The sequence below is a fragment of the Chanodichthys erythropterus genome, chromosome 10 (genome assembly GCF_024489055.1).
Source record: "Chanodichthys erythropterus isolate Z2021 chromosome 10, ASM2448905v1, whole genome shotgun sequence".
In the NCBI taxonomy this organism is placed as follows: Eukaryota; Metazoa; Chordata; class Actinopteri; order Cypriniformes; family Xenocyprididae; genus Chanodichthys; species Chanodichthys erythropterus.
Genome location: NC_090230.1, coordinates 20,247,253 through 20,261,846, shown reverse-complemented (window position 1 = coordinate 20,261,846; position 14,594 = coordinate 20,247,253). Strand labels below are relative to the sequence as shown.

Sequence of the window (14,594 nt, the reverse complement as noted above, 5' to 3'; positions counted from 1 at the left end):
CAGGCTGTTCGTCCAAACTGGATGACAGAGCCAGGTCTTCAGAGAAGCTACCAAGAGGCCAACAGCAACTTTGAAGGACTTACAAGGCTTTATGGCTGGGACTGGTCATGTCTGTGCATGTGGCAGTTCTATCACAAGCTTTACACAAAGCTGGCCTGTATGGCAGGGTGGCAAGAAAGAAGCATTTCCTGAAATGGTGCCACACCTAGACTCGTTTGCGCTATGCAAAAACACTCCTGGAAGACTCTGATGCCATCTGGCAAAAGGTACTATGGTCTGATGAGACCAAAATTGACCAAAATGGACTGAACTCCAAGCGCTATATTTGGCGAAAAGCAAACACAGCACACCACCCGAAACAAACCATACAGTGAAGCATGGTGGTGGCTGCATTATGTTGTGGGGTGTTTCTCTTCAGCGGAGACTGAGCGATTGGTCAGGCTTGAAGGGAAAATGGATGCTGCCAAGTACATCCAAATTCTTGAGGACAACCTGCATCTCTCTGCTAGACAGCTGAAAATGGGCAGATCATTCACCTTTAAATGATACCGCAAAACGAAAAACGCAATGGCGTAAGGATAGAAAGGTGAATGTCTTAGAGTGGCCAAGTCAGAGTCCTGACATAAATCCGATAGAAAATCTGTTTATGGACCTGAAGAGAGCAGTCCACTGCCGCTCACCACACAATTTGTCTCAACTGGAGCAATTTCGCAAGGAAGAATGGGCAAATATTCCCCAATCTAGGTGTGCAAAGCTAGTACAGACATATCCAAAAAGATTAATGGCTTTCCAACCCAGTTATTCTAGTTTTTCAGGGTTTGTTTTATTAATTTTCAGAACTGTTGCCTTTTTCTTTTCTTTTTTGATGTAAGGCACAATTTATAAATAAAGCTGGAAAAGGTTTTTTTGGAATGTGTTTTGATTTCAGGCTGTACGACAAATAAAGTAACTATTCAAAAGGGGCATGATGATTTTCTATAGGCACTGTACATACACCAAACTTTGTGTCTTGCCTAAAATACTTAGAAAAAAATGTACCGTGGAAATGAAGGTCTTTGCACATCGCTTTGGGGTCGCAGCCACCATTGTCCTCCAGACAGCGGTCAACAGGGGGCACCACTTTCTCCAAGCACTGGATTCCGTTTCCCACATACCCCGTGAGACATTCACATCGCCTCTCGTTCTGCCACAAGGAAAATGTTACACATTTTGTTTACCCTTAACAGCTCTCACCCAGTAACAACCACAAAAAGCAGAAGTTCCACGTACAGGTCCGGTGAAAATGCATTCTGCGAAATCGCTGCAGCCACCGTTCGCCTCCTCTACACATCGGTTGATGGGCGAGCAGACGTGTCCGTCTCCAGTGTATCCAGTCCGGCAGGAACAGTTAACAATGACACCAGTCTGCAAACAGTCTGCTTCTACATGGCAGCCTCCGTTATACTCACTGCAAAGATCCGGGGCTAAAAAAAACGATCAAAATGTAGGACTAGATTTGATTTTATCCATTGGGAATCATACACAATAAGACTATGAACATATACACTGCAAAAAAAAAAAAGTATTTTTTTGTCTCATTTTTTGTCTAAATCAAGATACATTTACTTGAGAAGGAATATTTTTCAGAAGACAACACTTAAAGTAGCCTTGCAGTCAATAATTTTATCCCTTAAAACTCATCTTTGATAATCAAAATGACACAAGTAAACAAATAGCTTGAATATAACTGTACACATTTGCTTCATTTCGTATATCAGTATTCATGAATATGCTAATTAGTCCCTGGCTCCACTCAATCACAGCAGCTCGGATTACCTGATCCATTCGCTCAACTGTAGCAGACGCTACACAATGGCAAGTGGAAATATTGGTTTATGCCAGCCATATATGTTTCAACCAGAAACTGATTCAGAAGAAGAGGAAGAGTGAATTATATAGACTCGTCTACAAGTCGATATATCAGAATGGTAATGTGTTTTATGTATGGCTCTCTACAATGTCAGACACATAAGGGTCATTGATATGATTAGCCTTTTGCTTGGCTGCGTGATCAAACAGCTAATAATGTGTTGCCAGTTTTACAGAAACCGTGTTCCCGTTCACAGTCTCAGAGTCAGACAGCTTCCTTCTAAAAATCAGCATCCTTAGAAATGCTTTGAACATCAAAGAAAGTCAGTGAAGAATGGCACATAATTCATTATAACATTGTAATATACATCAAATTTATAATTCACCAGCTATAAAACTTTTGCAGGGAAATACTAATGATATGAAAAGCCCCGCCCTGCACCGAGGTACACTGTAGTTTTCAGGAGAAAATACTCAGCAATGGTGTTGACTGATGAATTTGCACATGGTTTGTCTTAAAGCATATTAAAAACACCACATAGACATATAAACAACATCAAAAACTTGATTTTCACCACAGGGGGTCTTTAATATCTTATTAGTCATTTTGCTTCTCAAGTAAATGTATCTTGATTTTTGGAATGTTCAGATATTTATACTGGAAAACAAGCAGTGTAAAGTAAAACCTTATTGTAAAACGGATTATAATCAGATTCAAAATCTCTATGTATTTTATTAAATGTCATTAGGTTACATGACATGAACGTCTTGAGTTCAAACCTGAGCCCTCTCTTCTTTCTTATTAATAAAAATGGCAATAAGACATTTGAATTCAGAATAGGCATCTTACAATCAGTTAGTCTAAAGGAAGATAACCATAAATAAAGATATAGTTCTAAAAATTGTTCTACATATAAAAGAATAGCAGAGTCCACACCACAACTGTAATGGTGACGGCACAGAGAAACAATATCACTGGAATCAAGTTTTTAGAATGATTTTTTTCCAGCTAATGAACGATAAAAACACTGACAGCCAATCAGAATCCATAATGCTCTAAAGAACTTGAGCATTTAAAGAGCATAACTGGACATAACTGGAGTGTGAGCGTAGAATAAACAGAATGATATCATGCATTAGTGTGGAAACTAATATAGTTATTGTAATAGTTATTGTTCTTGGTGTGAAGGAGCCTTAATATAATAGATGCGATTCATAACCCACCTGTGCAGTTGATACCATTGCCTCCATAGGGTGGCACACATTCGCACTGATTTTGAGAGTTGCACACTGCGTTGAGATCACATTCAGGAGAGCAGATCGGCTTGACTTCTGTTAAATAAAAGAGAGTGGTGGTTAAAGAAACAACAAAATACAATTGATAGTAATCCAGGTAAAGGTGCCCTAGAATTAAAAATTGAATTTATATTGGCATAGTTAAATAACAAGAGTTCAGCACATGGAAATGACATACAGTGAGTCTCAAACTCCATTGTTTCCTCCTCCTTATATAAATCTCATTTGTTTAAAAGACTTCCGAAAAACAGGTGAATCTCAACATAACACCGACTGTTACGTAACAGTCGGGGTGTACGCCCCAAAATATTTGCATAATGCCAGCCCATGTTCCCAACATTATGAAAGGCATTAGACAAGGGCAGCCAGTATTAACGTCTGGATCTGTGCACAGCCGAATCATCAGACTAGGTAAGCAAGCAATAACAACAGCGAAAAAAGGCAGATGGAGCAATAATAACTGACATGATCCATGATATCATGATATTTTTAGTGATATTTGTAAATTGTCGATGGCACCTTTAAAATTTAAGTTTGGCAATTACTGCAAAAAAAAAAGAGAAAAATCTTAATCAGTATTTTGTCTTGTTTTCCAGTATAAAGACAAGGGAATATATTTATTTATAATAAAATAAATAAATAAATAAATAAGAAATTTGTTTATTTTCCATACAACATTATCACATTTTTTTTTTTCTTGTTTTCTGGTTTCATTTTATATCAACACAATTTTCTCAAGTAAATTTATCTTGTTTTAAATACTAAAGACTTCCATTGTAAATGTATAACTGCTCGGAGCTCCTAAAGTGACATGGTGATGGAAAAAATATAAGCTGGGAGAAAAAATATGAAAATGTTCTCACGAACATTTTGTGAGAGAACACAAAACACTGACATAATTTTTCCTCCCATCTCATATTATTTTCCTTCACCATGTCTCTTTAGGGGGGTCCGTATAACTGTCAACAATTTATTTCTTTTAATTGTTGAATAAGTCAAAAATATTTTCTGTGGTAATCTACGCAGATTTGGTCTTGTATTTAACCTCATATATATATATTTAATAATCCAATACATTTAATACAGTTTTCCATGTTGTGAAGCCTGCTCTTACCGATTTTTGACTCGCAGTATTTACCCGTCCACCCCTCTTGACAGAAACAGCTGCCATTTCCGTCAAGACCGCTGTCACAATTGCCATTGCTGGTGCAGTTACACGCTGTGAGAAAAGATTGATAGCTGTTAACACAAATTAGAGTACGGCTACTAAAAATACATTTCATTATATAAAAAAGTAATGCAAATATAATTTTTTCAAATCCCAATTTTTAAGTTTCAGTCTCCAGTGCCTCGGTGGTTGAGAAAATGTACTGCCCATAAATATAGATTTATACATTACTGACCTTGAACTTTGTATGTTGTTTTCATTACATTGCAGTATGTAAATACACTCTTAATCTAAACAATATAAACTTTATAAAATATTTTAAAGCATAAACCTCACTATATTGTGTTAGATTAATGCTAAAAATTTAACAAAGAACAAAAAAATTATTCACAAAGTGTGAAAATTCTTATACTGGAATTTTTTGTCTTGCAATCAAAATGGTACCAGCCAACTGGCCAGTACCTCCATTTTATCTCCTTACAAAAGCTGGACCTGCTTCCTGCATATTATTTGCATAATTATTCTTACAGTTTGGTTGCCTGATTTGCCTGTTCATTTAGTGTACTTCACCTAGTTCATGGTTTTAAAAAGGGTTTACCTTTTAGAATGGGTTACCTGTACAGTTCGTCCCGAAGTGATTCCTTTCACACAGCTCACAGCCTGTGCCTACAAAACCTCTATGACATTTACACACCCCTGTGCCGGTGCGCCCATCATCACAGTCTCCATGCTCTCCACACGGCGCCTCCAGACCACCAGGACACACTAAACCACAAACCAACACACAGTTTAACACCTATTGGCTGCTGCATTATTTTAATGCAACATTCAGTCAACCTCTTGCTTTTTGTGCCTTAAATTCTCACCTTGACAATCTCTTCCAAAGTGGTTTTTACAGCACTTGGCATCCCACGTCATTTTCGTGCATACCCGATTACAACCAAGCCAATCTCTGTAGGAGTTGTATCCGTAACCGTACGAGTACAGACCGTAATAACTGGGCCGTCTGTACGTGTAAGGTGAGTAAGGTCTTCTACATATGCTAGTTCTGTTCTGTAAGAAGACATCATCCTGGATCAGTGCATGCTACGTTTGTATAAGCATGTATAATACATTTGTCTTGGTTGAAAAAACAAAACAAAAAGTAAGTCAATAAAGTGCTGGCTCCTAATGTTTTGTTAAAGGATTAGTTCACTTCAGAATGAAAATTTCCTGATAATTTAATCACCCCCATGTCATCCAAGATGTTTATGTCTTTCTTTCTTTACTCGAAAAGAAATTAAGGTTTTTGAGGAGAACATTCCAGGATTTTTCTCTGTATAGTGGACTTCACTGGGGTTCACCAGGTTGAAGGTCCAAATTGCAGTTTCAGTGCAGCTACAAAGGGCTCTATATGATCTCAGCCGAGGAATAAGAGTCTTATCTAGTGAAAAAATTAGTCATTTTCTAAAAAAAAAAAAAGAAAAAAAAAAACACAAATGCCGTTTTGCACTGCTCTGCAATGTGCCACGCATTTCATAATCACGTAACAAAGGTCACACATGACGTAGGCGGAAGGACCGATCCAGTGTCTACAAAACGAACGTGCAAAGACTAAAGGGGGTCGCACACCGGACGCGAAGCTCGGCGCCGCGCAGCGTCGCGTCTCTGACAACTCACAGGTATCGCACACCGGCCGCGCACATTATATACGCGCGAGCTCAATTTTGACTCGACTCCTGATAGAAGAGCTGCACAATGGGAGTGTTTTACGTCAACAAGGAAACGTTACATGCCTATGCTTTAATATTTCGCACTGAGGTTAGTGTACATGGAAAAATGGCACAACAAAGCAAAAAGGAAAGAAAATGCTACGTTTATTATACATTTTTAGACTTTATTCAAGCTGTTAAACTTAGAATGTGAAACTAATGTATCTTGCAGCACAGGGTGAAGTCAGCATGTACATTAACGACGATTTGAGAGAAATATAATATACATTTAATGTAAAACAATGTACATGGCGCTCTGTGGCGCGGCAGGATTTTAAACAACTTCCTGAGTCGTTGCTGGGCGCCGCGGACAGGCGCCGAATGTCGCCGCCGGTGTGCGTACTCTCATAGAAAACAATGCGTTCGAATTTTAAAGACGTGGCGCGACGCTGCGCGGCGCCGAGCTACGCGTCTGGTGTGCGACCCCCTTAAGCAAAAAAAAAAAAAGGTAAAACGACGATGTCAAATGATTCTGAAGTTGAGAATGAGATGGAGTTTTTTCGCCAAACTGCGGTACTTCCGTCTACATCACACGTGACCTTTCCAACGTGATTACATAATGCGTGACGCATCGCAGAGCAGTGCAAGACGAGCATTTGTGCTTAAACAGTATATACATTTTTATTTTTTTAGAAAATGATTATTTCACTTGACAAGATCATTATATTCTGGGATCATGTAGATCCCTTTGAAGCTGCATTGAAACTGAATTTTGGACCTTCAATCCATTGAACCCCAGTGAAGTCCACTATATGGAGAAAAATCCTGGAATGTTCTCCTCAAAAACCTTCATTTCTTTTCGACTGAAGAAAGAAAGACAAACTCCTTGGATGACATGGGGGTGAGTCAATTATCAGGAAATTTTAATTCTGAAGTGAACTAATCCTTTAGCGCTGCAGAACCACAAATCAGCAAACGCAGATACACTCACTGTATCCTCTGATCCGAGGGGACAACGGGGTGGCACACCACAAGAACCGCAGAGTCCCTGAAAACAAACAATGTTATAATAACGTTAGAATGGCCCATGTGTTTTAATGTTAAAGGTGCCCTAGATTCAAAAATTGAATTTACCTCGGCAAAGTTGAATAACAAGAGTTCAGTACATGGAAATGACATACAGTGAGTCTCAAACACCATTGTTTTCTCCTTCTTATATAAATCTCATTTGTTTAAAAGACCTCCAAAGAACAGGCGAATCTGAATATAAAACCGACTGTTATGTAATAGTAGGGATCATTAATATGTACACCCCAATATTTGTATATGCCAGCCCATGTTCAAGGCATTAGACAAGGGCAGCCAGTATTAACATCTGGATCTGCACAGCTGAATCATCAGACTAGGTAAGCAAGCAAGAACAATAGCGAAAAATGGCAGATGGAGCAATAATAACTGACATGATCCATGATTACATGATATTTTAGTGATATTTGTAAATTGTCTTTCTAAATATTTCGTTAGCATGTTGCTAGTGTACTGTTAAATGTGGTTAAAGTTACCATTGTTTCTTACTATATTCACGGAGACAAGAGCCGTCGCTTTTTCCATTTTTAAACACTTGCAGTCTGTATAATTCATAAACACAACTTCATTCTTTATAAATCTCTCCAACAGTGTGTAATGTTAGCTTTAGCCTGTTAGCCACGGAACATAGCCTCAAATGCATTCAGAATCAATGTAAACATCAAAATAAACACTGTACTTACGTGATTAGACATGCTGCATGACGAACACTTTGTAAAGATCCATTCGATATTTGTAAAGATCGATATTTTTTTATGTTGTTTAAGGCAAGCGTGAGCTCTTGGGGCGTGGAGCACGAGAATTAAAGGGCCACACACACCTGAATCAGCTCATTTCTAATTATGCCCCAAAATATGCAGTTAAAAAATGAATTAAAAAAAATCTATGGGGTATTTTGAGCTGAAACTTCACAGACACATTCAGGGGACACCTTAAACTTATATCACATCTTTAAAAAAAAAATTCTAGGGCACCTTTAAAAACACTTTTAAGCAAGTTTGTTGCACCACTCTTGACTATTTTTAATTGAACTAAAAATAACTAGATTGTTTCTGAGCACTTGTGCTTTTTTTCATTTGTACTTTACATTTTATTTTGTGCCTTTTTTGGTGATGTAAATAATCTCACTTAAACATTTAAGATCATGAACATTTATACCTTTATCTCAATGCTTGAGAAGTCATCGCAGCGAGCGCCAATGCTCGGCGGCTCCAGAAGCTGATCAATCCCATGTGCAATTCCTGAATCGAACAGCATGTTTCGCGCTACAATTCTGGCATTGTTTCCATTTATTAAGATGTCACCCTGGAAATCAGTCAATGAGACATCAGCAAATTTACAATGTCTTTTTACCATGGCACATGTAGTTTCCAATCTCACATTTCAGTCTTTTTTTCAGGATGTGTTAGTTTAATTGGCTTATGTCAAGTTTTAAATGTTTGAAAAAAAGAGACAAATATGTATTAATATTTATAATAATAAATATTTTGTTCCACAAATGTTCATTTCAAATGTAAACTCACTATAAAAAGACAAATATTTATCGATATTTATAAACATTAAATTATTTATTTCTATAATCACTCATTCCAGAGTATAAATGTTGAAAAAAATATTTTTTTTAGATAAAATAAATTATCATAAAAACAGAGACAAAAACAATATTTAGAAATATTTTAATAAACATTTATTTCTAAAATTTTTATTCTAGATAATAACTGTTAAAAAAAAATTATTAAATGAAAAAGACCAAAAATAAACCTAAACGTCAATATAAAAAACATACATTTTTACATACAAGAAGGATATAAGGAATTCTTTGCCCATTATTCCTCATCAAAAGACTTACAATTAATTCTTTGTTGCATCTGAAGGTGAGCTCTGATCCAATCAATGTCTCCATTCTTCTCTCAGCAGTAAGAGCAATAGCAACTACCTGGAAACATACATCCAAAACAGCTTTGTGACCCTTAAAAGAAAGTACTTTGGCGGTACCATGGTTCAGTGATGCTATCAAATGGTAACAACCATGGTACTTTGATATATAACTTAATTGATTTCACTCAGATTGGAGCCTCATACCCTCTGGTCGCGGACTATGTGAGCTTTGAGGTAGGCTTGTAGCTTGTCACGATGGTCTTCGCTGTACAACCATGTCTTTCTATCCTCAGGGAGTCTGTTAAAAACATCATCCGTTGGCCAGAACATGGTGAATGGGTAAAAGGGTTGATGTTGCACCACATGCATCAATTCCGCATCCTGTTTAGATGAAGACACAGGCATGAATAATGCATCTGGTCTGATAACCAAAAAATCAAAATGTACAGCATAAATATTACCTGTAGGAGCTTGCTGAAGATTTTGAAGCCATATTGTTCAGCAGCTGCAGTAATGTTCAACTGCAACATAAATTGAGTTTATACTTTGTGGAATGATACTTTTATCAATTTTTTTTTTTACGCTTAAAAAATGGTATCCATTCATTGAGTTACATACATCAGTGTTGATATCTGCCTTGCCCGTTAGTTCGTATGGAAAGAGGACCTTGTCTATAAAATGTACGACTCCGTTGGAGCACTCAATATCACTGGTGATGATCTTTGTATTGTCATTGATGTACACAACACCCTGAGACACAAAAGCAGATGGTTCAGATCAGGGTCAGAAATGAACTTTTCCATTAAGGGGAATTGATTTGCAGAGGCATTTTCACTTTTGTAAGGGCAATTTTTATAATGACCTAATTAAATGTATATGTTAAATCATTAAATTTATTCAATTTGTTCAATTAATCATTCAGAATAGGCTGTTACTAATAAAAATTTTATCAACATCAACAAAAGGCATCTTTACACTACAAAGGTGGCACAGAAGCATCTAACATGGCATTAACCGTATACTTAATAATGTTTTATTCTTTTCAAAGGTGGAATAATTGTGCTTTTCACCCCGGTATCCTGAATTTGGGAGGCATTTTTGTTAATTTTGGTCACACTGCTAATTTCTGACCATAATTTAGATAAATATTCTATATCAACAATATAAAATGTGTTTGAAACTTCAAGTACTCACATCTCTAACGCTGAAGCGTAATTTATATCCACTACTGGTGATGACTTCTTTAACAGATTTGAGGTCTGATTCACGCAATTCTTCACAACTGACAATGTGGTAACGCAGCAGGTCTGAACTGTGACTTGAATTCATCCATGTTTCAACCTGCAGAATCTGTCATGACAACAAATTATATGAAATAACAACAGAAAAAAAGGTTAAGCCTATTTTGATTTGTGAAAATGTGCAATGGGATATGCTATTCCAATGGAAAAGTGCCTTCGCAATCTTGCATACATTTAACTTTTAACAACTTTGAAAAACAAAATTTATTACATAATGGCTACTATTTAATATCCAATCAATACTGATATATTAAAATAAGTCTCTTCCCTTAGGCCTTCTTGAATATCAGGTAACATCAGATTAGTTAAGCAAAATCTTCAGCACAGGACATAAACTGACTTATAATGTTAGAATGTTTTTGTGTGTGATGCAGTTTGTGTGAGAGTAGCATACCGAACTATTAGTGACATAATCTGCATTTGGGACAAACACAGTGAAAGGGCCTTGACTGTACAAATCTCGGACTCTCATTACCTATAACATACACATATTTCACATTATTATTGTAAATATATTTCAAATATATCAAGAAATTTGCAAATTCTCTCACAAATTTTAAACGCGCACTTACACCAAAGTTTCTTCGCAGCCATGCTGCCTCGGGCATACGAAGAAGCTCCTGCAATAAACGATGAGATCCATTTGAAAAGCAGTTGTTGTTTCTCATGTTTGGTCAATCATCATAAATAATTAACCTAAAATTCAGCTTAAATGATACTGACTCTACTGACAGTCCCTGCACACTTAAAACCGTCTCCTTTGTAGCCAATATAACATGTGCAATTACGTTCCCCATCACCGATGTATCTGCAAAGAGCATTAACACTGCAGCCGCCATTATTCTGTAATAAAATAAAAATGATTCCACACAAAAATACTTATAGATTTTAAATTATTTGCCATAATACTATCTTTGAAATCTGTTACCTTCCGACAAGGGTTAACTGCCAGACATCTATGACCTTGGGAAATAAAACCAAGCTTGCATGCGCATGCAACCTGGAACAAATGTAATGCTCAACATCTAAATGTTGCCTTCTTAACATTAAAATTTGTTAAGCATGAACTAAAAAAAAAGTTAATCAAACCCTGTTTGGTCCAACTTTCATGCATAAAGCATTTTTGTCACATCCTCCATTGTCCACTAAGCAAGCATCCATTTCTTTAGGAGAAAAAAAAAACAATAACACAAGTATTTTACAATAACAAAAGTAAATGCTTACAGACAATGCAAAACTGATAACTGAACCCAATACAGAGCCCTGAGGCACACCCTAAGCACATATCACATTTACATTAAATGGTAACAAAATTCATAATCAAGGCTGATAATAATACTAAACTAACACCAAAGAAACAAAACAACAACACTAGAGGAATCAGTTTTAAATGCTACATGAAAATAAAAATGTTGCACAGATGAATTGATGTACACGTCAAATCTAAAACACAAATTTCATTGAATCCATGCAACACATATGGATATTACATGAAGGAAAATCCCTCTTTTACCGAGACACATAACCCCATCACCAATGTAGCCGGCTTTACATGTGCAGGTCCTTTCACCGGGTGATGTTTTTGTGCAGTTTGCATTTGTGGAACATCCTCCATTGTCCGTGGCACATGGGTCAATTTCTGTAAAGCATTCACAATAAGACCAGGAATAATTATGAAGAAAGTAAATTGATTTTACTGTCACTGAGAAAAAAACTTAAATGACAAACTTAACAAAAAATACATAGACAAACCTTTGCAAAACGTCCCATTACCCTTATAACCAGCTGTGCAGGAACAAGTTGGAGGAGTCCCTGAACCTCCTGAGATGCAGCTGGCAGAAAAATATTTTACTATAAACACTTATTAACGTGTTTAAAATATAAAGTGTCTAATATGTGTATTTTGCAAACTTACTTAGCATTGACATCGCAAACTCCACCACAGGCATCATCAACTAAAGCTGCAAATTATACAATTTTTATGACGTCAAGTGCATTAAGGTAAGAAATATGTTATCAAACACAAAATGTTGCAGTTTGACTTAAATACTGACCAACAGAGCAATTCACTCCCTTCCAACCTTTGAAACAAATGCATTGCCCATTTCCCTCCATTCCATCCAAACATTTGCCATGTGCACAGTGACATTCTGCCAAACGAAAATCATAGTTTTACAAGGGTTTGTGTAAAAATGCCCCCTGAAAGACAGTAGAATAGAAAATTGCCCTTAGATGTTACCTGACTTGCAGTCTTTTCCATATCTCCCAGGTTCACACATCTCGCAGGCTGTTCCATGGAAGCCCTCTTTACAGAGACACTCCCCGTTGCCGAACAGCCCGTCCTGGCATTGACCATTGTTGGAGCACCAGTTATCCACAGTGCCAGGACATTTGGAGCAATCATGACCAAAGTATCCCGAACAGCAGGAGTGGTCCTGGAAAGAAAGTTATCATGAGGTCTGAATCTGAATTTAAAGGTCTAAACCCAACCGGTACACAATACTCCGGCCCAGAAAATGCAAACATTTCTGGCTACGCAATCTCTATTTCACACATTGTATTGTTCAGAAATGTGTCCAAACAGAAGTATAGCTTGCATATTGACTGTTTCCACAAGTGGGCACTGTAGCAGAGATTATTATAAACATATCTTCTATGGTTAGTTTTATCTTGCAGGTCAATGATGGTCAAAACGGAGCAACAGTTTAAAGTAAATCTTGAAGAGCAAGCCAGTTAAAGTTAGACTATCAACATGTTTATAGTTACATTTGAAATAAAGTAGAAATATAGTGAATCTAATGAATATAACTGGAACCACCTATATGAAATTCTCATCCACACACAAGGAAGTAAAAATGTACACATTTTTTAATAGTGTCATTTGCGCAAAGCCTTACTTGAAGGGATAGTTCACCCAAAAATGAATATTGTCATCATTTATTCACCCTCATGTCAGACTTATAAGACTCATCTTTGAAACACAAATGAAGACATTTTTGATGAAACCTGCAATGTTTCTGTCCCTCCATTGAAAGTCCAGGTAACCAAAACTTAAAAGATCTAAAAAGGTCATAAAGGCATTTGTTAATCAAATTCATATGAATCAAGCACTTTAATTCAAGTCTTATGAAGAGATACAATTGCTTTACATAATGAAAATTTAGGCTTTTATTCACTGAAACCTCTCAGATTTCATTAAATATCTCTCAATTTGTGTTTTGAAGATGAACCAAATTCTTATTTTTGGGTGAACTAACACTTGCACCATTGTAAGTGTCCTCAAGTACATACAACAAGAATGTGCACATTCAAAGCACTGGGCAATCAGTCACATCTGAGTTTGCGTACTTGTTTAAGTACGCTTCTAACCTTAGAAAATGAAGTACCTTTGTTGTTCTCAAACAATCTATGTGACAGCCTGGCACCATTGTTCTCTTTTTTCCAACTCTTGTCCTGTATTTACAGTTTGACTTCATATTTTGAGGGAACTTTGGCTGTATCTAAAGAGATGAGAAGAACAAATCATAAACTTTGTTTTCTTAATTTTACCATTATGAATCACATGATTCATAACTAAAACAACAATGGACCCATCTTACAGGTTTGGCGTTATAGAGGCATTTTGGTGCAGAATTACAATCTCCACAGCGGCCCTGCAAAGAAAGCAAACATTCCTTATCTTTGTTCGTTACACCACTTCAAGATTAACCTCAAAAGTACCAACAGAAACTTACAGAAATTTTTAAAATCACTTCTTTACTGCAGTGGTTCTTGTGAAGGTCTAAGACACGTGGGATCCCGAACACTGTGCCGTGCCTCGTCTCAATGAAGCTTCCATTTATAGGAACGTCATTGGCCATCGTCTGGAATTTAGGAATAGTTAGTAATGACCAGGGCTTGACATCAATACCCGCCAACCCGCCAATTGCGGGTGGATTTCTGGTTAGTGTTACAGGGCTTGAATTTCGGAGTGGGATTGTGTATATTGTGCATAATTTTACTCATTCCCGCAGAGTTTGTGCTCACACCCAAACCGCGCGCAAATAAAGCTGCCTCTCACTACTAAATTGAGTTCCTATTTCACTGCTTATTGTGCTTAACCAAATACACACAAAATAATGTCAAAATGCCAGTCTTGGCGAGTATTTACGTAAACACAGTTGTGTTTTAAGTGAACGTAAACAGCTCAGTAAGAAAACTCAAGTGTAACTGTATAATGGATCAGTGTGTTGGGTCTTAAAGTGACAGCAGCCTAATACACCTGCTGCTAAATTACGAGATAATATTAAAAATATCTATGTGGCAGTTTTTCCCCGTGTTATCGAT

At 36.9% G+C, this 14,594-nt stretch overlaps 1 protein-coding gene across 2 annotated transcripts in view; it reads right to left on the bottom strand.

Annotated features, from left to right (window-relative positions):
- stab1 (stabilin 1) overlaps nt 1–14,594 on the bottom strand; it is a 46,641-nt gene that overhangs the window by 8,841 nt on the left and 23,206 nt on the right. For both annotated transcript variants that reach the window (XM_067396459.1, XM_067396460.1), the window contains exons 35-60: nt 14,003–14,131; nt 13,868–13,921; nt 13,655–13,768; nt 12,508–12,703; nt 12,323–12,418; nt 12,184–12,229; nt 12,021–12,100; nt 11,782–11,907; nt 11,358–11,431; nt 11,197–11,268; nt 10,992–11,111; nt 10,841–10,888; nt 10,663–10,743; nt 10,162–10,317; nt 9,586–9,717; nt 9,429–9,488; nt 9,172–9,348; nt 8,939–9,025; nt 8,248–8,394; nt 6,995–7,051; nt 5,179–5,365; nt 4,928–5,077; nt 4,259–4,363; nt 3,073–3,180; nt 1,270–1,463; nt 1,039–1,183 (exon numbers count right to left, since the gene is read on the bottom strand). In XM_067396459.1, the coding sequence (XP_067252560.1) occupies nt 1,039–1,183; nt 1,270–1,463; nt 3,073–3,180; nt 4,259–4,363; nt 4,928–5,077; nt 5,179–5,365; nt 6,995–7,051; nt 8,248–8,394; nt 8,939–9,025; nt 9,172–9,348; nt 9,429–9,488; nt 9,586–9,717; nt 10,162–10,317; nt 10,663–10,743; nt 10,841–10,888; nt 10,992–11,111; nt 11,197–11,268; nt 11,358–11,431; nt 11,782–11,907; nt 12,021–12,100; nt 12,184–12,229; nt 12,323–12,418; nt 12,508–12,703; nt 13,655–13,768; nt 13,868–13,921; nt 14,003–14,131 (2,941 nt within the window). The remainder of the gene's footprint in view (nt 1–1,038; nt 1,184–1,269; nt 1,464–3,072; nt 3,181–4,258; nt 4,364–4,927; nt 5,078–5,178; nt 5,366–6,994; nt 7,052–8,247; nt 8,395–8,938; nt 9,026–9,171; nt 9,349–9,428; nt 9,489–9,585; nt 9,718–10,161; nt 10,318–10,662; nt 10,744–10,840; nt 10,889–10,991; nt 11,112–11,196; nt 11,269–11,357; nt 11,432–11,781; nt 11,908–12,020; nt 12,101–12,183; nt 12,230–12,322; nt 12,419–12,507; nt 12,704–13,654; nt 13,769–13,867; nt 13,922–14,002; nt 14,132–14,594) is intronic.